The sequence below is a fragment of the Cebus imitator genome, unplaced genomic scaffold, assembly GCF_001604975.1.
Source record: "Cebus imitator isolate Cc_AM_T3 unplaced genomic scaffold, Cebus_imitator-1.0 Scaffold117, whole genome shotgun sequence".
NCBI lineage: Eukaryota > Metazoa > Chordata > Mammalia > Primates > Cebidae > Cebus > Cebus imitator.
In genome coordinates this window covers 9,905,481-9,928,827 of record NW_016107432.1, presented here as the reverse complement: position 1 = coordinate 9,928,827, position 23,347 = coordinate 9,905,481, and the positions used below count along the sequence as shown (strand labels likewise).

Here is a 23,347-nt window from a genome sequence, read left to right as displayed (position 1 = left end):
CCACCATGCCCAGCTAATTTTTCGTATTTTTAGTAGAGACGGGGTTTCACCACGTTGACCAGGATGGTCTCGATCTCTTGACCTCGTGATCCACCCGCCTCGGCCTCCCAAAGTGCTGGGATTACAGGCTTGAGCCACCGCGCCCGGCGCACATTTTAGATAAAGAAACTGAGGCTCAGAGAAATCGACCTGCCCAATGTCATATGGACAGTCATAGAGCAGGTGGTAAAATTATTAATATTATACCTCTCACTCAGGTACCTCTTACCTGTTCAACTTTTAGAAAATCTGAACGTACAAGGCTCAGAAAGAACAAAGTCTCCCTGAGGTCTGTCTACTGAGGGGTGAAGCCTTCTGCAGACATGGCTTCTCAAGTGTCTGTGGTCAGATGAAAGGTAAAGAAGTATTATCTCACTTTAAACTGAAGGAAACTGAGGCACAGTGGTGGTGAGGAATGGTAGCAAGAGTAAACTAAGGAAGGATGCAGGGTCCCTGGCTCTCACCTTGGCTCTGCTCCCTCATGTTCACAGGATGTGGTTTGATAAGAGGTTAGGAGTGACGGTTGCCATGGTAACCACATCTCTATCAATGCCCATTCGCATGAGCCTTGCTTGGTGACCAGTCGACCCACCCCCTGAAAGAGGGTCATAGAAACAGCAGACCATTTGTCCAGTGCCCAGGTCTTCCTAGAAGCGTGTCCACCAGCCCCTCCTCTACCCCACCTCCAGTGATAAGGGCCTCCTGGAGATGGATGGGGAGTTGCTTTGAGGGAAGCCTGAGCAATGAAGGCCATTTTCCATCCACAGTTGGGAGCTGGGTGTGGAGTGTCCCTTCTGGGCCCTGCAGCACCATGTGCCAATCTCTCCTCTGCTCCTCACTGTCTGCCGTCAGTCCCCAGTCTGCCTGCCGCTCCCTGCCTCTCCTAGGCTGACCATTAACGCTCTTGGGGAATGGGCCCACATCTAAAACCAGGTGATAGCTTCCCAAGCACCAGGCACAAAGTGGAACTGGGGCTCAGTTCAAAAACATCAAGGCTTATTGCACCAAACCACATTTCTGTTCTGTTGTTGGGGTGCACAGAGCGAGGCAGTGGAATTCCTAGTGTGGGGAGAGGGGTTCCTCCTGGCCCGGGAACCTCCTGCTGCCTGTGCTGCTCAAACTGAATTGAGGGAGGCGGCTTCTCTCCGCAGTGCTGCCCTTCTAGCTCCTGGACCCCGCTCCCTGCCTTCAATTTTCCTCCTTCCTTTCTTGGCCCCCTCCCAGAAGCTGAGGCTTCTTGGGAGGTCTTCCCTGCTCATCCTGTCCAAGAAGCCCTGGAAGTCGACCTCTACTCTATTACACTGTCATTTCATCATTGCTCTTGACACTGGAAGCACCATGTTTAAATTCATTTCCTTGCTTGTTGTCTGTGCTTGCGTCACCCACACCCCACTAGAGCATAAGCCCCACCATGGCAGGACCTAGCTGGCCTTTACTCCTCCAATGCCTGCATAACGCAGATGCTCAACACAGGTTCCCCGATGGGCCGCACATGGTGGCTTACGCCTGTAGTCCCAGCACTTTCGGAGGCTGAGACAAAGTGAGGTAGATCGCTTGAGCTCAGGAGTTAAAGGCCAGCCTGGGCAACATAGCAAAACCCTGTCTCTACCAAAAAAAAAAAAAATAAAATGAGCTTCACTCTTTCTAATCCTTTATAATTGTGGATAGGTCTTACCCCTTCCACTTTTTTTCTTTCCTTTCCTAAAAAAAAAAAAAAACCACCAAAACAGGCATACGCCTATAGTCCCAGCAACTTGAGATGCTGTGGTGGGAGGATGGCGTCAACCCAGGACACTGAGGCTGCAGTGAGCCATGATCCAGCCACTGCACCACAGCCTGATAACAGAGCAGACCTTGTCTCAAAAAAAAAACCAAGTTTCCTGGAGTGAATGAGTGAATGAACCCTGGATCTGGATCAGGAATTAGGACACTTCCATTCCCGTCCTCCCTGGCTGTGTGGTCCTGAGCAAGGTGCTTGCCTTCTCTCACCAGAAAATGATTCTACTCTGCCATGCCCATGTAGAATCGTTTTCTACATGGAAAGATTGTATGTGGGTTCATTTCCCCAACAGCAACCCACGCAGGCCTTACCCATAGTGAGGGCTCAGATACCTGGTGGAGCAAAGAAAGACGGCAAAAGTGCTTTGAAGAGTTAAAGACATTCCATTGACCTTCAGAACTTTCCTGCTGAGCGATGCACTGGCTGATTGTCTGAGTTTCTTGAGGTTGTTAAACCTCCTTCAAACCTTTCTAGAAAAAATAAAAATAGAGGGAGTCAAAATACTTATTCTTTCTAAGTCCCAGAAAAACTCCAAGGAAAAGGTGGCCCTAAAGATCTGTACTTTTCTTCCTTGGGTTCAGATTGTTTGGTGTGGCGGGGTTCCATGCTAGCCTTGCATGCTTTGGCCTCCCTCTGCGCCCCAAAATCATTCCAACCTGAAGAAAGTGGCCCAAGGCCAAGGTGTTTGCAGCATGGCCGGGAGGCACACACAGTGGTCGTGATGCTAATGCCCGCCTGCACGTGTGAGGCTCGCTGCAGGCCGGCGCCACAAGTGTGTTGTTATCCCCTTTCATCTTCACGGCAGCTGCATGAGGAGGGTGCTACCATTGCCCCATTTCATAGGAGAGGAAACTGAGGTTCACACAGATGGTGTCCTATAATCTCGGTATGATAGAGGGAGGAGAAGCACCAGGTCTTGCTGCCTCAGCAAGAAAGGCCAGTGACTCCGCCGACCCCCTCAATGATAGGTGAAGGGACCAGAGAAGAAATAGCAGAACATGGAGGACCTGGTGCAAAACAAGGATCCACGGAGGGATGAGGGGCACTGCCCAGAGCTGAGTGGAGGCTGCTCTTAGAAACATGTCATGCTGCTCTGCAGGCTTCCGCCAGCCAGTTCCTTTCAGCCACCTCCTGATATACTCATGAAACAGACATGCACTCCCTCCTGTGTCTGCTCAGCCCTGGCTCCTGTGGCCTTTGCTTCACTGAACCATGCCATGCACTCGTGGTGCCAGCCCCCACCTCCCGCCCCAGCCTCGGGCTTCTGGAAGCTACAGATGTACTCAGGGCTGAGCTCAGCTTTTCGCCTCCCCATCTGACTCTACAAAGCCTCCGAGGAGAAGAATGTGACTTTGCCTTCTCAGTCGAGAAGAAATTGCACCTCAGAGATAGGAGAATAGCCAGATTGCTGCAGGGAGTGACCAGGAAGAGAAAAATTACTCATTCTTCCAACTCAGAGCATCATCAACTAGAGGAATGTCTTTTTGCCTAGAAAGCCCACTCCCTCTCCCTCACTCCCCTACTTCAGCCAGCCGCACAGCAACCGCACTCTTCTGAAATTCCAGTTCTCCTAAGAAGCTTTACAAATATCCTAGGAGAAAGATAACCACCCCATTTTAGGACAAAAGGGAAGTCAAATCTGGCTCTGCAAGCCCATTACAATCACATCTTTTGCCTACAGACAAAAAATACATAATTTATCTCATGTGATTCTTGCCATACAATATTCATTGTGGCATATTCTCCACGAGAGAGTGCCTCTAAGTTTATTTATTCAGAATTTAAATTCTCAGGGGACCCTAGAAGGAGAAGCTGGGAAAAGCCCTCCCCTGCAACCCCTCACAGAGGCCAGGGTAAATGCTCCTTTATTTTCTCTGTTACGTTTGTAATTCTATTTGCCCTTGCTGAAAGCTACCACTTCCTTTCTTCTTTGAGTTGAATCTCCTCTATGGGAATCCTGCTCAATTGCATTAGATCAGATTTAGAACTTAAGGTCAGTGGATTTCAAACTTTGCTGCACAAAAAATCACCTGGGAGTGCAAAAAAAAAAAAAAAAAAATCATGGTGCTTAGTTCACACCCCAAACAAAGTCTAGAAGTTGGGGCCAGATATCCACATTTTTTAAAGATCCCTGGGGGCTGGGTACCTGTAGTCCCAGCTACTTGGGAGGCTAAGGCAGGAGGATCACTTAAGCCCAGGAGTTCAGGGCTGTAGTGTGCTATGATCATGCTTATGAATAGCACTGAAATCTAGCCTGGGCAACACAGTAAGACCCTGTCTCAAAAAAAGGAAAAATCCCCAGGAGATTCTTTGCTGCAGCAAAGTCTAGGAGGCATGGCCTGAGCCTTTTCAGATTTCACACCCACAAATGCCTTCTTCCCCATCACAGCACTGACCGGTGACCTTGACCATGTACTCAGCTCGGTCCTGTTGTCTAGACCCTCCAGGCTGAAGACGTGAGAGCCTAAAGGACCTCGCTACTTATGTGAACTTGCAGGTCAGGCTCTGACCTCGAGACCTGGTTCTGATCACTGCACTTTCCCCACAGATTCACTCCCACCTTAGACACAGGTTCTGGCAATGGAACTGAATAATAATATTTATGTTGCACTCACAGTGACTATAGGGTGGGCTTTCCATACAAAATCCTGCTTAATTATAATAACCTACTCTGCGGATGAGATGGGTTAAATAACTGTCTCAAAGTCACACTGTTGGTACCTACAGCAGGACCAACTTTAAATCTGCACTCACAGGCCTCAGAGCCCCCTCTCTTCATTACCAGCTGGGATGCCTCTCCTACTCTTGATCCCTGTGACCAAGTCTCAGATGGGGCAGGGGATGGGGGGTGGCATCCCCTAGGACAGATGCCCCGTGGTTCTCTTTTTTGTGGGCCCTTCTGTTTTTGTTTCCTAGGACTGTCATGACAAGGCACCACAAACTGGGTGACTTAACACAACAGAAATGTAGTCTCTCGCATTTCCAGAGGCTGGAAGTGCGAAATCAAGGTGTTGGCAGGCTCTGCTCGAGCTCCATGGGCAAATCTGCTCCCTGCCTCCCTCCTGGCTTCTAGTGGTTGCTGGCAGCCCATGGTGCTCCTTGGCTTCTACACACACCACACTGGCCTCTGCCTCCGTGGAGATGTGGTCTTCTTCTTGGATCTCTGTGTCTCCACCAGGCCTTCTTATAAGGACACCAGCCACTGGATTTAGGGCCCACCCCAATCCAGTATGACTCATCTGAACTAACGATATCTGCAATGACCCTGTTTCCAAACAAGGTCCCATTCTGGGGGCAGCACTCTAACCCACCACACCTTCTGAACCCCAGGGACCCCAGTTCTGCCCCTGACCAGGGCCTATCACTTGCTGATGGCCCCTGATGCTGACGCCTTGTCTCCTGTCACACCTCAGTCACTTAGTGCTTGCCCAGGCGTGAAGGGCAGATATGGAAGCTGCCAGCTTCTGAACTCCTCTGTCCTCTCGGACTTTGTGCAAGTTCCTCCAGGCATTTTCTAACTGCTGAATGTATGATGTTCACCTTGGATCTCTAGGTGCAAATGTCCTGAGGGCTGGACCCACACCCCTAGCTCCACTGGCCTAGACGCCTGCTTGTGGACCAGCTGGAAGAAGACATTCTCCATGAAGCCCCGACATGCCCACCCCATGCCCCCCTTACTATTTAGCGCTGAGATTGATTTTTTTCTGTCTCTCTTTACAGGAAATGGGTATATTGAAGGTAAAGAATTAGAAAACTTTTTCCAAGAGCTGGAGAAGGCAAGAAAAGGCTCCGGCATGGTAAGCCCAGCCCCGTCTCCCATTGTTTGGGATTTTCCTGACCTATGCCTTTGAGCATGCTCTGTCCCAGTTAGGTATCCCATAAGCAGGCCTCATATCTCTGGTCATGACACAGCATTTTATTTGTAAGGATAAAAAATAGACTATTCCCTAAGAGTACCTTATCTCAATATCCCTGGGTGTCTGGAATTGAGGGAGATTCATGAATGGACACCAGGGGTTGATGAACCCTCCTGCAAAACTGGAAAGCTTATGTCTGCGGGTGCACGTATTAATATATATTCTATATTTTCCCTAGGGACAGAGTCCATAGTTTCTGTACCCTAAGCAAAGATGCTGAAGGGTCATGACTCCAGACTGGATGCCTAGGAGGTTTCAAGTGCCCTGATTCTAAACCAGAGTTTCTCAGCCTCTGCACTGTTGGCATTTGAGGTGGAATAATTTGTTGTAGGGGCTGCCCTGTGCATTGTAGGAGTTTAGCAGCATTCCTGGGTCTACTTGTGAGATGCCACTATTATCCTCCTTCAAGCTGTGACAATTGAAAATGTCTCCAAACATTGCCAAATGTCCCCTTGGTGGGAAATTGGGGGCAGAATCGTCCTCAGTAGAGAACCACTGTTCTAGAGCAACATGGGCTAGATCCCCAGCAAGGAACTAGAGGAAAATTGAGGATTGCTCTAAGCTAGTATCTGAACCAGATGGCACTGGCTGGCCTCATTCGTGGTGGAATCAAGACCTTCTGAACTTCCCCAGAGTGACTCCAGATCACGTCTCAGCCCTGTAGTGACAGGATTGTTGCTTTCTCTGGTGCTAACATGGCACTACTGAGTTTGCTAAAGCCTCTTAGGGGAGGTATTTGAAATATTGCAAAGCCCAGGTGATGGAACTAGTCTGCTGTGATTCCCGTGGCTGGTTCTAGAGTATATGGAATCAGCCCCAGAGCCTCCCTTCAGCTCCCTCGGGCCCTCTGGAGGTGTCTCTACTCTCCCCTGCTGCGTGTCTGTTAGCCAATCCACTGTTTATTTGCAGTGCTTTCGGGAGCACTTTGGGAGATGAGTCACAAATCCTCTGGTGAGCTCCCTGTTCAAAGCTCGGCAGAGCGCCCCAATGAGAAGGAGGTCAAAGTGATGGGCTTAAAAGGTTGGAGGTGATTCATGGGTTTGTTTATCAACAGTTCTCCCATCAGCTCCTAGGATAATGAAGCCTGGATCACAGAAGGCATGGGCTTCAGAACTGATTCTGGGATCATGGGTGAGGCAGAGAAATGTGTTTTCATGAAGTGCTTTGCATCTAAAATCCTTTTCTTAGTCATTCCCTTCCTCAGATGTCATTGGGGTAATTTTCAAGTCTGTTAACAATCCCAACTGATGTCATCCAGGACTGGTTCTCAGAGCAGCTGTTATATGGTAGAAAGAATATTGGCCTTGGAAGCAAAAGCCATGAGTTCAAATTCTGGCTATAATCACTGGGTGACCTCTAGAGAAGTCATCTTGGCCTCCATTTGTGTGTAAAATGGAAGGACTGCTAACATCACAGGGGCTTTTACTGTAAAACCTAAATAGGATGGCCACACTTGTGACAATGTACCTTTGTAAATAAATATTGAGAAACAAATAAATATTGGCAAATTGATACCAATTCCAACAGTAAAAAGCGATCAGATGGATTCAGGAGACTCTCCGAAGTGGTAAGATTTCCCTTGGCCCAATCCTGGGGAGCACACAACTCACATGGAAGTAATCAGCTGAGTGACGCAGAGGCATCAGCCATGCAAGGTGCGCTCCTCATAGACCAGGGAGAAGGAAGAGCTCCTTAACGCAAGTAATTAATCAGCATTATCTCAAATGGGGAAAGCTGGAGAGCTTCAAGTCTATATTTAAGATAGGCAGCCATGGGCTTGAAAGAAGGTTTTACGTTCTTTGCTTTCTGGTAGTCAGAATAATTGGGTGGCCTATTTAAATTACCGTTCAGCTACATGATGACTTCCTCCTCATGTTCCTCCTGGCATGAAAATCAAAAGTGAAAATATTGTAGAATTGCCAGTTAGTCTTTAAAGAAGAAAATGAGCAATCCACCTTGCTATGATGAAGTGCTTAGAACCTATTAGGGGGCACTGAATTAAGTTCAGTTTGCTTACAAGCTGCTTCAGTAAAATGTTGAGGCCTTAGTTCTCACATCTGAGTGATGGGAACAAGTCTAAGCCCTTCCTATAGAGTTGTAGCTTGACCCATGTCAAAGACAGCAGGGCACATTTGATTATGTGGCATGGAGCATGGCCATGTGTCCTTTGAAATTGATATGACCAAACCTTGAAGAAGAGATGACTTGGTTTGCTGGGAATCTGAAAAGGAAAACAACACAGCCTTGATCAATCAGAGCAGTAGCATAACCTGGTTCTGCAACCCCTTATCCAGGATGCAAAACAATTTCCAAGCTTCCTGCTCTGAGATCGCGATTCACATGAGCTACAGCAGCAAAAAATCAGCCCCCTTTGTCTTTCCGCAGATGTCAAAGAGTGACAACTTTGGAGAAAAGATGAAGGAGTTCATGCAGAAGTATGATAAGAACTCGGATGGGAAAATCGAGATGGCAGAGGTGAGCCCTGCCTCGCTGGTTAAGAGCTCTGTGGGAGGGGCCCTGGGTCTCCTGTGCCTTTCCAGGCATGAGCATCCTGCTAAGGACTGGAGTGAGGGGGGCACCTCAGAGCTCCCGCAACTCCAGCTCTTGGGCTGACCAAAGAGAACTGCTGGGGCTTTTCTTGTGTGTCACCCAAGGAAGGAGGAAGCAACGAACAATGATGACCTAAGATGGGGTGGAGACCTTAAACACTCACAAGGGCCAACAGGTACTGTAACAGAGCGGTGAGCCCAGCTGAAGGCAGTAGGGAGGCCGAAGACAAGTGAACAAGAGACTCCATGCCCCACCTAAACGCATCCAAAGGCATAATTTTTTAAAGTGATGTACATAATTTACACAAATATAATCTATACATTTATAGTTCACATTGGCAATTTACATAAACATATAATTTACATATAACATAATGTATACATATCCATATATCCATATATCCATTCATATATGCACACATATATACACATACAGACTTACACTCACACATACTCATATGCAGGTGCATGTCAAACACCTCTGGCAATCAGTGACCACAGTCAAGGGCTCAAGAATGCTGGCCAGACTCAGTGGCTCATGTCTGTAATCCCAGCACTTTGGTAGGCCAAGGCAGAGGACCCTTGAGGCTGGGAGTTTAAGACCAGCCTAGGCAATATACCAAGACCTCATCTTTACAAAACATATAAATAAATTAAAAAGAATGATGATGGCGGCACATGAATTAGGGCAGAGCTCCACCCACGTACATTGTTGGGATGCTGCCTTAGGTTGTATGCCTGAGACAGAGATTTGAGTGGAAGTGACTTATTTAGGGAGAACTCTCTAGAGAAGGCAGCAGGAAAGCGCAGGGGACAGTGCTATGCAGGGATGCAGGCTCAGCTGGAGCCTCGCCTTGGCTAGGCTCAAGGAGACTTTGGAGTGCAAACTATGTCACAGGGTGGGTCCCACCTTGAGGCAAGGGGGCTGGTCTGTTGTACCCTGTGTTAATCAGTCATTGGATGCAGGCTTCCCTTCATTGGGCAAGGAGGGGACCCATGGAATTTCCCCAGTGGGGCAGCTCTGGTCTGGCTGAGGGCAGTTCTCACACAGGGGCAAGGCTGAGCTGTTAGCAGTCTGACATCATAGCAGCTGAGAGATGGCCACCAGCCTGTTTACAGAGGAGCAGGGATAGGCACCCAGAGTGGCCACTGTAGATGCACACGCTGACTCAAGGGGGCTTGAACCAAGGGTTGGCAGACTTTTTCTACAAAAATACAGATTAAGCTAAGTGTGTTAGAGTTTGTGGGCCATCCAGTCTCTGCCACAGCTTTTCAGCTCTGCCGCTGTAGCACAAAAGCAGCCATGGCTGGTATGTCCATGAGTGGGTGTGGTCACATCATACAAAACTTTACAAACAACTCCTGGGCCATATTTGGCCTGAGGGCCATAGCTTACCATGAGAAGCTCCTAACAGAAAGGCCAGGGGAAGGGTTGGCTACAGGTGGAAACCAGGGCTCCCACTCTGCCTCCCTGCAGTTCTCTTGGTTCTGTTCTATGCCCTCAAAACACCTTCATCTCAGGCTACTAGCAAGATGGCTGCCACAGCACCAGGCATCACATCCACATATACCCACATACAACCACACACACCCACATACAACACCACACACCCACATACATCCACACACGCACACATGCAACAACGTATGACCACATGCGTCAACGTACAACCACATACAGCCACATACACCCACATATATTCACATACAACCACATCCACATACAGCCACACACATCCACATACAACCACCTATACCCACACACATCCACATACATCCACATACAGCCACATACACCCATGTACATCCACAAATACCCACATACACCCACATACATCCACACACACCCATACATCCACACCCACCCACATACATCCACATAAAACCACATGCACCCACACACAACCACATCCAACTACACACACCCACATACAGCCACAGACAACCACATATGCCCACACACATCCACATACAACCACATGCACCCACACACATCCAAATACAACCACATACATCCACATACAACCACATGCAACCACACACACCCACATATACCCACATGCATCAGTGTACAACCACATACACCCACACACAACCACATACATCTGTACACAACCACATACATCCACATGTCTGGGAATGTTTCCTTGCACTTCAGAGGGGTCCTTTCTGCAGGTGGACAGTGGGTGCATATGGATGTATGTGGGTGCATGTAGTTGGATGTGGTTGTATGTGGGTGCATGTGGTATGTGGATGTATGTGGGTATATGTGGTTTGTGTAGGATATATGACGTACAACATGTATCAAGTACCCACGGCAGCCCTGTCCCCACATTTCATTGGTCAAAACTGGGTCACTTGCCTACCTGCAAGCCAATCTCTGGCAAAGAGAATGAGAGGCTCACACTTCACCGAGGTAGACTCATCAGGATTGGCCTGTGACCCACGCGTTCCAGGAGCTAAAGAGGGGGCAAGCCCAGTTGGGTGGGCAGCCAGCAGGGCTTACTGCAAGAGGGTACCTGCATCTTTCAAAAATCAAATTGTTGCAGTAGCAATTTACATACAACAACTGCATTCATTTGAAGTGTTAAATTCCTTCAGTTTAGATTTTAGGCCATGAAATCGCCACCCCAATGAAGATATAACCTTTCTACTACCCCCCAAAATGTTCCCCTAGCCTGGTACAGGCCCTCTTACCCCAGGCAAGCACCCATCTACTAATTTTTCAGAATTTTACATACATGGAATCATCTATTAAGTATTCTTTTGAGGCTGGGTGCTTGCCTTCTAAAGTAGCACCACTTTTTACCCCTCCAGTTGCTCATCCCCTAAGGTTGGGACGACTCAAAAGCACTTCTCTGAACACCCTTCTTTCCCTTTGAAGGGCTGCCAGCACCTGATCTCAAGGAAGAAAGCAAAATGCAATTCCCACGCTGCCTCGCCACTGGCCCTTTCCATCCTTCTTAGGGGAAAGTCTGCTCTGTTCCCTGGCAAGTCCCTCCGTAATGTTAGTGTCGCTCTCTGTATTTTCACAGCTGGCGCAGATCCTGCCAACCGAAGAGAACTTCCTTCTGTGCTTCAGGCAGCACGTGGGCTCGAGCGCCGAGTTTATGGAGGTGAGGCCAAGGCACTAGCTTCTTTCTAAGCATTGGGACCTGCCTTCCTCCCATGTTCAGAGCCAGACCCACCCTCCTGCCTGGTAATGGTCCCTGGGGGATGCCAAACCCCATAGAGCTCTGCTACTCAAAGTGTGGTCCATGGACTGGCAGCAACAGTATCACCTGGGTGCCTATTAGAAAAGGAGAAAGGGGCTGGGAGCTGTGGCTCATGTTTATAATCCCAGCACTTTGGGAGGCTGAGGCCAGTGGATCACCTGAGGTCAGGAGTTCGAGACCAGCCTGGCCAACATGTCGAAACTCCATCTCTACCAAAACACACAAAAAATTAACCAGGCGTGGTGGCAGGCAGCTATAATCCCAGCTACTCAGGAGGCTGAGGTAGGAGAATCGATTGAACCCAGGAGGCAGAGGTGGCAGTGAGCCGAGATTGCACCACTGCACTCTCAGCCTGGGTGACAGAGAGAGACTCCATCTCAAAAAAGTTAAAAAAGAAAGAAGGGGAGAAAGGCCTGTAATACCTACTCAGAGAGGCCAAGGCGGAAGGGTCCCTTGAGGCCAGGGGTCAAGACCAGCCTGAGCAACATAGTGAGACCTTGTCTCTACAAAAAAAAAAACTACCATAGTGAAGAGGAAAAAAAAAAAAAAAAAAAAAAAAAAAAACTTAGTGGGATATGTTGGTGCACACCTGTAGTCCCAGCTTCTCAGGAAGGCTAAGGCAGGAGGATCATGCGCCCAGGAGTTTGAGGCTGAAGATCACACCACTGCACTCCAGGCTGGGCCACAGAGTAAGACCCTATCTCAAAGAAAAAACAAAAACACAAAAAGACAGACTCCCTGGCCCAGTGAATCAGGATCTACATTTTAACAAGATCCCCAGATGATGTGTATGCATGTTAAAGTGTGGGGAATAAGATGAAAAGTAAGCTTGGGTCGAGTACACGTGGGAAATAATGTGTACATGCATCTCTTATTTGGGGATTTGCTGTGGTCATTTGCATATTACAGGCTCTGAGAAATCATGCAATAAAGAAAACTGTGCCACTCAGTTTGGCTCCAGGATCTCATGCCACTCAGTAATGATGTTGTGTCTCTCAAAGTCAGAGTTCAAAGAAACAGGCTTGGGAAGGGTGGACTTACGTACAATTCTATAGCTAGAAAAGGCCAGTGAGGATTCCAGTTTCTGGTGTCTTCCACATTTGATCTTTGACTATGATAAGGCTTTGGTTTTCCTTTTTAAAATTAGCATTCCCATCTGGGCACTGTGTCCCACGCCTATAACCCCAGCATTTTGGGAGGCCAAGGCAGGTGGATCACTTGAGGTCAGAAGTTCAAGACCAACCTGGGCAACATGGCAAAAACCTATATTTATTACAAATACAAAAATTAGCTGGGTGTGGTGGTGCATGCCTGTAATCCCAGCTACTCAGGAGGCTGAGACAGGAGAATCGCTTGAACCCGAAAGGCAGAGGTTGCAGTGAGCCAAGGTCACACCACTGAACTCCAGCCTGAGCAACAAAGCAAAACTCTGTCTCAAAAATAAATAAATAAATAAATAAAATTATCAGTCCCCTCTTAGCAATATAATTTCCTTGAGATCCTCATGTAAAATATGATGTTCCAACTCTTGTGTTTTGAGTAATAGTCACCTGATAAATTGAACCATATGAAATAGATGATATTTAACCTTTTTTGACTTACAAAAAGTGGAAATTCTATGTGGTTCAACCAAATATATTACTAATCCTGATGTCCAGCAAACTACCAATAATTTCTCCCTTTCTTTCTGGAACTCCACACTCTACACTTGATCTTAGCCAAAAGGCCAAGAAGCGATCCACACTCTAACCATTCAGCGTACGCATCCCTCAGAGTGAAATCCAACCCATACTCCCCTCACGAACTGCCTGCTCTGATGGATAATGACTGGCCTGGCCTTCAACGTGACTCTCTTTGCTGTTCATCGGGGTTAAATCCATTTCCAGCCACCGGTAATCCCCTCTGCGTGATTCACTGCCCAAAACAACTGGAGAGCTGGCCTGAAACCTACATGACAGCAAGTTCCCCTCCCGGGCAGAAAGTCAGTGAGAAAGAACCAGTTCTCAGAGTGGAAGAGTCATTTTTTTAAGTGACAGCTTGCCAGAGCATCAGAGATGGATTTAATTTTATGGTGCGTTAAAAGATTTTTCTCCAGTTTTTTCAAGATGGCCAGATTCCACAAGCTGATAATTGACATTCTGGCTTCTGTTCTTAGTCCTTCTCTAGCCTGCCTGGGAGAAAAAAAGTTCTGCATATCCTTATAACTTGTCAGGGTGTTAACTTTTGTATCAAGTTTTCCAACTATAGAAAAGGGAGCATCAAGCCTGACTCCTTTCCTGATAGAGAGACAGCCAAAAATTGGCCTCTATTCCACCTCTGGTCTGGAAACAGGGATGGTGGGAGCTTGCAGGAGTGCAGGGAAGCTTATAGAGGAGCTAAAAGCATCTCCCCAACCCTTTTTCCTTTCTCTTTCACAAAATCATTAGTGGCTTCCCTGTGTGGCTAACAGGATTTCATATTCTTCTGTTGCCCAGGCTGGAATGCAGTGGCATGATCTCGGCTCACCGCAACCTCTGCCTCCCAGGTTCAAGTGATTCTCCTGCCTCAGCCTCCCAAGTAGGGAGGGACTATAGGCGCATGCCACCACACCCGGCAAATTTTTTGTATTTTTAGTAGAGATGGGGTTTCACCATGTTAGCCAGGATGGTCTCGATTTCCTGACCTCCTGAGCTGCCCGCCTTGGCCTCCCAAAGCGCTGGGATTACAGGCAGGAGCCCCGCGCCTGCACATTTCATATTCTTACATGCATTTCCCCTTCTAAGCCTCAGCATAACCTCAGAGCAGACATGCCCACCAAGGTCTCTGGGACCCCACCCTCCCACAGTACCATCCCACTGTCACCTCCTGGGGTCTGTTCCATTTGTTCCATTTTTACCAGCCGGAAACCTGAAATGGTCCCTTGGTCACCCTGAAAGGTTTGTGCTCTCAGCTAGCTCCCATCCCAGCACTCAGCACAACAACTTCTAATTTTAGTGATGCCTTGGGATTTCTTTGAGATTTCACAAAGCCCAGGCCTCTTGAACTCTTTCCCTTGAATGAGAAGAGAATACGGATGCAATGGTGATGATGAGCACGAGTGCTGGAGGTGAGAGGCGGCGTGCGGGGGAGCCCAGGGCTGGCGTCCGGTGGGAGCGCATGGTCGGGAATGGACCCGATGGCAAGACGGATTGGAAAAGCAGCCACTGGTGCTTTGCTCTGTGCAGGGACTGGGATTCCTTCAGGTTATCCCCCTTTTAGGCAACTTGGAGCGGGGTGTCTTCCTCTTTTCAGTCAAGACTTAACTTAGATGAACTAAACTCTAATGCACTAAGTGTTGGCGAAGTCATATTTGGAAATCCTCACACGTATCTTAGTACCTTTTCAAGGGCAGACTTTTGGCCATGGGAAAGAGTATTTCAAAAAGTCTAAGGCATTTTTCTGCAGGGAAAAGACACTCTTGTAATCAAATACCATCTGCCTGGGTTGCATATAGTACAAATCTATCCTTTTTTTTTTTTTTTTTTTTTGAGACGGAGTCTTGCCCTGTCACCCAGGCTGGATCTCAGCTCACTGCAACCTCCACCACCCAGGTTCAAGTGATTTTCCTGCCTCAGCCTCCCGAGTAGCTAGGATTACAGGCGCCTGCCACCACACCCAGCTAATTTTTTGTAACTTTAGTAGAGATGAGATTTCATCATGTTGGCCAGGCTGGTCTCAAACTCCTGACCTCGTGATCCACCTACCTCGGCCTCCCAAAGTGCTGAGATTACAGGCATGAGCCACAGCACGCGTCCTAAACCTACCCTTTTCTTGGAATTTGCTCCTGTCTTGCAACTTAAAAAAAATAATAAAAATCAGGACCAAAATTTCTGAGCCCTTTCACTAATATGCCATGAAAATTACGTTACCTTGTTTGCTGGTATTTAAGAGACTTTTTCATAAAATACAACTACTCTAAATATCCATAAACTCTAACACTCCTGACAATGAAAGGGCACATTCAATGGAGACGTGAGTGAAGTGGGAGATTAAACAATTAGCGGTTGCTGACTCTCAAAAAATCAAGTGTTGCTGGTCTTTAGGTGTGCTGTTTGGACCTTGTGGAGAAGGGAAGAGAAGTTAGGGGAAGGAAACTTGGAAGAAAATCTGTAAGCCAGGCATGATGGCTTATGCCTGTAATCCCAACACTATGGGAGGCTGAGATAGGAGGATCACTTGAACTCAGGGGTTTGGAGACCAGTCATCTGGGCAACACACTGAGATCCCATCTCTACAAAAAGTAAAAAGTTAGCTGGGCATGGTGGTGCATGCCTGTGGTCCCAGGCACTTGGAAGGCTGAGCTGGGAGGATCACTTGAACTTGGGAGGTGGAGGCTACAGTAAGCTGTGGACACCACCGCACTACAGCCTGGCGACAGAGTGAGATCCTATTGCAAAAAAAAAAAAAAAAGATGAAGAAGAGAAAGAAAGAGAGAAAGAGAAGAAGCGAGGAAGGGAAGGGAAGAGAGGGAAGGAGGGAAGGAGAGAAGGAGGGAGGGGAGGGAGGGGAGGGAGGAGAGGGAGGAGAGGAAAGGAGGAAGGGAGAGAGGAAGGAAGGAAAAGAAAAATCTTAGAAATATGCGGCACCAAATAGACCAAAGATTTAGGGGAACACGGTTCTCTAGGCATCTCTGCCACAGATATGAGCAGTCCCCTCCCCTTCATCACTCCCCCTCCTGTGGCTTTCCCTCATCTTCACCAGATGACTTGGTAAAAGGCAGGGACGTCAGAGCGGTTATATACAGGACCATATTTTCTCAGGACCACAGAATGAGTTACTTATTGCTGTGTAACAAACTACCCCTAAAACTTAGCAGCCTGAAGCAACAAACACTGATTACATCCCAGTTTCTATGGTCAGGAATTTGGAAACAGCTTAGCTGTGTGATTCTGGCTCAGGCTCTCATGAGATCACTGTCAAGACACTTTCTCTCATTTTCTCCTCTGATGACCCTGAAGGGCCTGGGCTACATCATCTCCATGTCTCCGTCCCATTCTGATATCCTTGAAGGTCAAGACCTTGGCTGGCCCATTAGAGGGGAACGGAAGGGAGGTGGGTAGATTTTGATACGTCTCTGCTAAGAGGTTCACATTCCCATTGTTGCAGGCTTGGCGGAAATACGACACAGACAGGAGTGGCTACATCGAAGCCAATGAGCTCAAGGTAGGATGGGCCTTGGGGAGGTGTGAGGCCAGAGTGGCAGTGGGCTGAAGGAGCCTGGGGAGGGAGGAGATACTGGATGAGGGGGATGGGTGTGCGGGCTGCTTAGGAATACTCAGGCCTGGCACTGAATTGTTGGACTTGTTCGGAGAAGTCAGGGGAGATCAGTAACACAGAGCTGTGGGACTGTGGAGTTTAGCCAAACCCAGCTCCTCTGCACCTCTGTGCTTGGGACAGGCATCCTCCAGGCAATGTCAGAAGACTGGCCTTCTGGCTCCTAGGTCCACCTCCAAATTTCTCTGCCTACCCAGTGATTCCCCAGGCACTGCTTAGCCCTATATAGTAAGCTCCAAGGAGGCAGAGCCAATCTCTAGCTCTACCCCCGATTCTGTGGGGCAGGGTTGCACCCAGGGGCTAGTAAAGCCTTTAAAGTCACTCCCCAAGAGTTAAGAATTATGAGGGCCCTGAGTCATAGAACTCATAGACCTGGGAAACACACACACACACACACACAAATTGAGAGACTGTCTGAATGAGCAGGTAAGTGAATGAATGAGGGACCTAATTCATGAGTCAAAAGTACTAAAGAGGCCTTTTGTGTCCCAGGGATTCTTGTCAGACCTGCTGAAGAAGGCGAACCGGCCATATGACGAGCCCAAGCTCCAGGAGTACACCCAAACCATAGTGAGTGGACAGAAGTGTCCCTCTTCCCCAGGGTACAGGACTTGGGTCCCAAGCCATGGGGGTTCTGGTGTGCAGGGTCTTTTGTTTGCTGATTCTTCAGGCCCAGGGGAAGTGACTCACAGTGGCAGATGGCAAAAAGGGGTGCTAGTTCATGGCTTCACACACCCTTTGAGGTCCTAGGCACAAGCTGACCCATGGGCCAATGTTAGCATCTGTCTCCATGGCAACCTCTGCAGCTCCAGGAGAGGATGACCTTGGAGAGAGTGGGCCTTCAGTGCTGGCCGGCTGTGCCCCAGCTGCCCCTGTCCCTAAGAAGGGGAGAGATGAGCAGCGAACAAGTCCCTGTGACCCCCCCAGGGGACCCCCATGACTGATTTAGGCCATGTTGGTCCCTGGCCCCCAGGGCCCTCAGAGGAAGCATGAGCACGTGTCACCTGTCCTCCTTCCTCTCCTCTCCAGTAGAAGGGGATGTCAGGTCAGAGAAGTTCAAAGCAAGTAACCCAGGCACCTCTTTCTTCCCCAACAGCTACGGATGTTTGACTTGAACGGGGATGGCAAATTGGGCCTCTCAGAGATGTCCCGGTAAGCACCTCACCCCCAGGGTCACTGATACCGACCCCTGCAGGTTATTCCTGGGCTACCACCTGTCTCTGAGATCAATCAGTGGGAAAGTGATAGGTGCAGGTGTCAAGAACCTCAAGACAAAGCGGGATAGAACCATGAGCGTCAACACCTCGCCTTGTCTGTCTCCCTCTGTTTTGAACTTCCCACTGATTCTTATTAAGAAGTGCTCAGAAACCGTTTCTGTAACTGCAGGCGCCGCCTCTGCCTTCCCCCGGCTCCCACTTGCCCTTGTCTGTGCAGCCTCCTAAACTCTGCTCTAACATTTTCTCCCCAGACTCTTGCCTGTCCAGGAAAACTTCCTGCTTAAATTTCAGGTAAAACTTTTCTTTCCTTCCTTCCCTCTTCCCTCATCCCTCTGAGCCTGGCCCTGCATCCTCCTTCCCCCAACGCACCACATACTACACACTATACACATCCACATACACCACACAGACACACAAACACATAACACACACACTGCACACATATCACACGCATATAACACACACACCACACACAGACGACACACAGACCACACACTGCACACACATCACATGCATATAACACACACACCACACACAGACGACACACACAGACCACACACTGCACACACATCACACGCATATAACACACACACCACACACAGACGACACACACAGACCACACACTGCACACACATCACACGCATATAACACACACACCACACATGACAAACACACAGACCACACACACTGCACACACATCACACACATAATACACACATACCCCACACAGACATACCACAGAGACCACACACCACACACGCACATTACACACACCACACACACACAGACCATATACCACACACACACAACACACAGACCACACACCACACACAACAAACACAGACCACACACACACCACACATATACACAAACACCTCATGCACATACCACACACCATATACACACCACACATAGATCACACATCACACACAACACACACCACACACACATACCACCCAAACACCACACACAACACACAAATACCACACACAGATCACACAACACACACATCATACACACCCTACACATCACTCATACCACACACCACACAAACCACACAAATACCACACACAGACGACACCCCCCACACACACACCATACAACATACACACACACCACACACAGATCACACACACCATACACATCACGCACACCACACACACACCACACATAGCACAAACACCACACACACACCATACCCTCCCCCCCACCCCCCCACACACACACACCCCACTGCACTTCTGCTTCTGTCTTTAATACCATGGTTCTTGCAGGGCATGAAACTGACCTCAGAGGAGTTCAACGCGATCTTCACATTTTACGACAAGGTAAGATGGGGAAATGGCATGGGAGGGAAAATCAGAAGCCCATCAGCCTTGTCAGAAGGGCTCAGCCTCATCCCTGGGAAGAAACAGCTTTCCAGGGGCAGCCTGGGCCATGTGGTTTCTTCCTGCTGCATCTTCTGCTGTATGAGAAGGCAAATGCCATTCTCCACTGGTGGCTGATGGAGACCAAGGGGTTGGTTTCTGCAGAGGGCAGCCGAGAATCGCTGGGGGAAGAAGCCTGTGTTCAGAGTGAGGCTGTGACCACGCTGTCGGGGGCCAAAGGGAAGAGACACTCAAAACTGTCCTGGAGCCAGATCACAATTCTGCCCAGAACCAAGTCTTTAATTTGGAAGTTGGAAGTGGGATGCCCTCCCTACCCATCCCTCCCTTGGCTGTCCCCTGCCCACATGACTCCAGTGGTCTTCTTCATAACCAAATTGTTTGAGGTAAACTTTAAATAGCCCCTGGACTCAGGGAGTTAACCAAATGCTTCTTGAACCTCACTTATATTTCCAATGCACATAAAAAGCGCCACAATAAAAGGCTACGCAAAGCTTGCGCTCAATGACTGATCAAGACAGAAGGGATGCATTATTGTGTCATTACATGATCTGAACACCTCATTTTGCACAGAGTAACAGAGAGGCTAGACTCTTAGACATCCCTGGAATGGGTTGGGATGTTGGGGGCCTGGGCTCTAGAGCTCAGGGCTGACTCTGTTCCCATCCTCAGGATGGAAGCGGCTACATTGACGAGCATGAGCTGGACGCCCTTTTGAAGGATCTATATGAGAAAAACAAAAAGGTGAGCCGCCGAGCCTGAGGCCCAGCCACCGTTCCCAGGGCACAGGAGATGCTGCTGCAGGAGAGGAGGGGAGAGGTGCCTGGACCTGTTCTCTGCTCCCTTCTGATCTGCCACAGCAAGGCAATAGCCATTTTGTGGGTTTGCTTTTGGTTTTTAAATTTCTGGTTGGCTGATTGACTAACTGACTAATGGACACAGGACAGAACACTTACCATCTTCACCATTTTTAGCATACGGTTCAGTGGCATTGAATACATTCATAATATTGTGCATGCATCACCACCTTCTCATTTTGCAATACTGAAACCTGTACCCATAAAAAATAACCCCCTCCCTGAGCCCCCCAGCCCCCGACAGGCCCCGGTGTGTGATGCTCCCCTCCCTGTGTCCATGTGTTCTCATTGTTCACTCTCACTTATTAGTGAGAGCTTGCGGTGTTTGGTTTTCTGTTCTCGTGTCAGTTTGCTGAGAATGATGGTTTCCAGCTTTATCCATGTCCTTGCAAAAGACATGAACTCATCCTTTATTTTTTAATTGTACTTTAGATTCTGGGGTACATGTGCAGATCATGCAAGATTGTTGCATAGAACTCATCCTTTTTTATGGCTGCATAATATTCCATGGTGTGTATGTGCCACATTTTCTTTATCCAGTCTATTATAGCAGGGAGTAGGGGGTAGGGGAGGGATAGCATTAGGAGAAATACCTAATGTAGATGAGGGGGTGATGGATGCAGCAAACCACTGTAGTACGTGTATATCTGTGTTACAAACCTGCACGTTCTGTACATGTACCCCAGAACTTAAAGTATAATTAAAAAAAAGAAAATTCAAGGGAAAAAATAACTCTCCATTCCCCTGTTCCCCAACTCCTGGCAACCACTCTACTTTCTGCCTCTGTAAATTTGACTGCTCTGGGTACCTCATGTAAAGGAAATTGTATGATCTTTCTGTGCCTGGCTTATTTCACTTTGCATAATGTCCTGCAGGCTTATCCATGTCGTGGCATGTGTCCGAGTTTCCTTCCTTTGTAAAGCTGAATAACGTTGCACTGTATAGATAGCCCACCTTTTGTTTACCCATTCCTCCTCTGTGGACACTTGGGTTGCGCCCATCTGCTGGCTATTGTGAGGGACGCTGCTGTGAGGTGAGGACAGTGTTGTTGACGTGGCCCCACGTGTGAAAGTGTTAGCCAAATTGCCAACAACAACAACAACAAAAACAGTTGCCACACAGCAAGATTCTGAAGGGCAGAGGCCAGTGGGAGGTGAAGGGCTACTGTGGACTGATGCACTGCAGCATTGGGGCTGGGGGAGGGGTTCAAAGGAGCCACTGAAGAGTTTGTTCCTCTCAAAGAGAAGGCAGAGAAGTGAATTATTTTGCTTGGTGTTGCCTTCTGGGAATACCCAGGGAGATCCTCCCCTGGGCTCAGCTTGGTGCACTGGGTGGAGGAGTCAGGTGGAATGGCAGTCAGGAACCAAAACTTTGCAGCTGTCTTCCTTCACCGCCTGGAAAATGTCTTTCTCTGAGCAAATGGTTTTGCCGCTTTCTTTAATTAGACGATGAAAGCTCGGTAATTCCTTGTCTCACCGCCTTGGCTGACAAGCAAAAGCTAAATTTAATGCTCAATTTCAGGAAAAAATTTTCTGCAGCATCTGAGTCTATTTATCTCTCTTTCCAAGTGCTTTCTGATCTCTTTATCTTAAATATCATCCTTCATTTATTTCATCTTTTTTTAAAGATGTTACCTACAATTACTCTTGAAAGAGGCAGAAAATAAATGATAAGGAAACAAATACTTCCCGGGAAGAAGGAAGTACTCACCAGGTGTTTGAACTTGGCAAACTTTTTCCTTTCTTGGCACTAAATTCTAAAAGAAAATTATGTATGTGCCGTTATGCATCCAAGAAATGTTGGGCACCATCGTGGAACATATCTTTACGTGTAATTGCATGAATGAGGCGTAGTTTGTCTTCATGAGACCCTGCCTCATACCTGAGGTGGCTAAACCCTAAGGACTTGCATTAAATCTCAGAGTAACCTGAATTCCCTGGTCATCAACTCACTAGGCTCCTTCTTGGTTCCTACAAAGGGCAGCTTGGGGCGCTGCACAGCTTGACTCCAGGTATGGAAACAAAAATAATGATGCGGGCATTGGGATTCGGAAGCCACTCCGAAGGTCAGAGAACAAGAATATTAACCAAGCTGTTTACCCAAGAGACTTCCACTGGTACCAAGTTTCAGATTTGGCCCCTGGGGATTGAGAGAGTGAATAAGTAGCAAGAGAGAGCTGCGTGATTGTAAGTCACAGCACCTGTGCTAGAAGGGAAGGGCCATTTCTGGCAAACCCATTGAAGCACATATTCCATTTGGATGGTGCCTGCATGGAGTGTGATAAGGTTTCTGAGCAGATTAATGTTTGAGGCTCCTGGAGGGGACAAGCTGATGGGATTGAACTTCAGTATTTCTTAGCATTTCTGAGGCCATGCCAGCTCGCTACAGCCATCCTCAGTTTTAAGTGAAACTCACAGACCTCGCAAGTAAGCAGCCCCTCCCCCTACGCTGCTAAGTCTCTCACTGCCACAGCTCACTGTGGAAGTTGTCCCAAGCTTGGGGTTGATATATGAGGTCCCTTCCTTGGCTCCTGATTAAGAGGCAGATATCTCAGGTGCACGCCAGTGTTATGTGAGTATCTCCAAGAACGTCACAGCTTTAGGGAAGATACCTCTCAAAGCTAGACATGCTTGCAAAGTGCCCTTGGGTTTTGGTGGCACCAAACCATAAATTAATAACATAAAAAGAGAAGTCCTGGCACAATGGGGGGGAAAAAAAAAGACTAGCCTTTGAACCCTGAAAAAGAGGTGACAGAATAGTGCACCAGTGAAATATTAGACTTCAGGGCTTGTGATTAGACCACAAGTATTCATGAGCATGACTGTACCTCAGCTTTCTTATTAGCAGAGTGGAGATAATGACCCATCAGCCTAGAAGAGAAAAAATTTTTTCACTATCTGCCAACACTTTTAATACAAAAGAATAAAAGTAAGAAGAACTGGGTGTGGTGGTACACACCTATAGTCCTAGCTACTTGGGAGGCTCAGGCAAAAGATCGCTTGAGCCCAGGAGGTCAAGGATGCAGTGAGCCGTGATCATGCCATTGCATTCCAGCCTGGGTGACAGGAACAAGACCTTGTCTCAAAAAAAAAAAAA

The 23,347-nt window shown here is 48.1% G+C and overlaps 1 protein-coding gene across 1 annotated transcript in view; it reads left to right on the top strand.

The window, feature by feature from the left end:
* Positions 1 to 23,347, top strand: part of CALB2 (calbindin 2) — a 33,665-nt gene that overhangs the window by 8,435 nt on the left and 1,883 nt on the right. Inside the window, exons 2-10 of the mRNA XM_017539202.2 lie at positions 5,540 to 5,616; positions 8,122 to 8,211; positions 11,321 to 11,401; positions 16,625 to 16,681; positions 17,285 to 17,362; positions 17,889 to 17,944; positions 18,261 to 18,300; positions 19,284 to 19,337; positions 20,067 to 20,138. Coding sequence (XP_017394691.1) covers positions 5,540 to 5,616; positions 8,122 to 8,211; positions 11,321 to 11,401; positions 16,625 to 16,681; positions 17,285 to 17,362; positions 17,889 to 17,944; positions 18,261 to 18,300; positions 19,284 to 19,337; positions 20,067 to 20,138 — 605 coding nt within the window. The remainder of the gene's footprint in view (positions 1 to 5,539; positions 5,617 to 8,121; positions 8,212 to 11,320; positions 11,402 to 16,624; positions 16,682 to 17,284; positions 17,363 to 17,888; positions 17,945 to 18,260; positions 18,301 to 19,283; positions 19,338 to 20,066; positions 20,139 to 23,347) is intronic.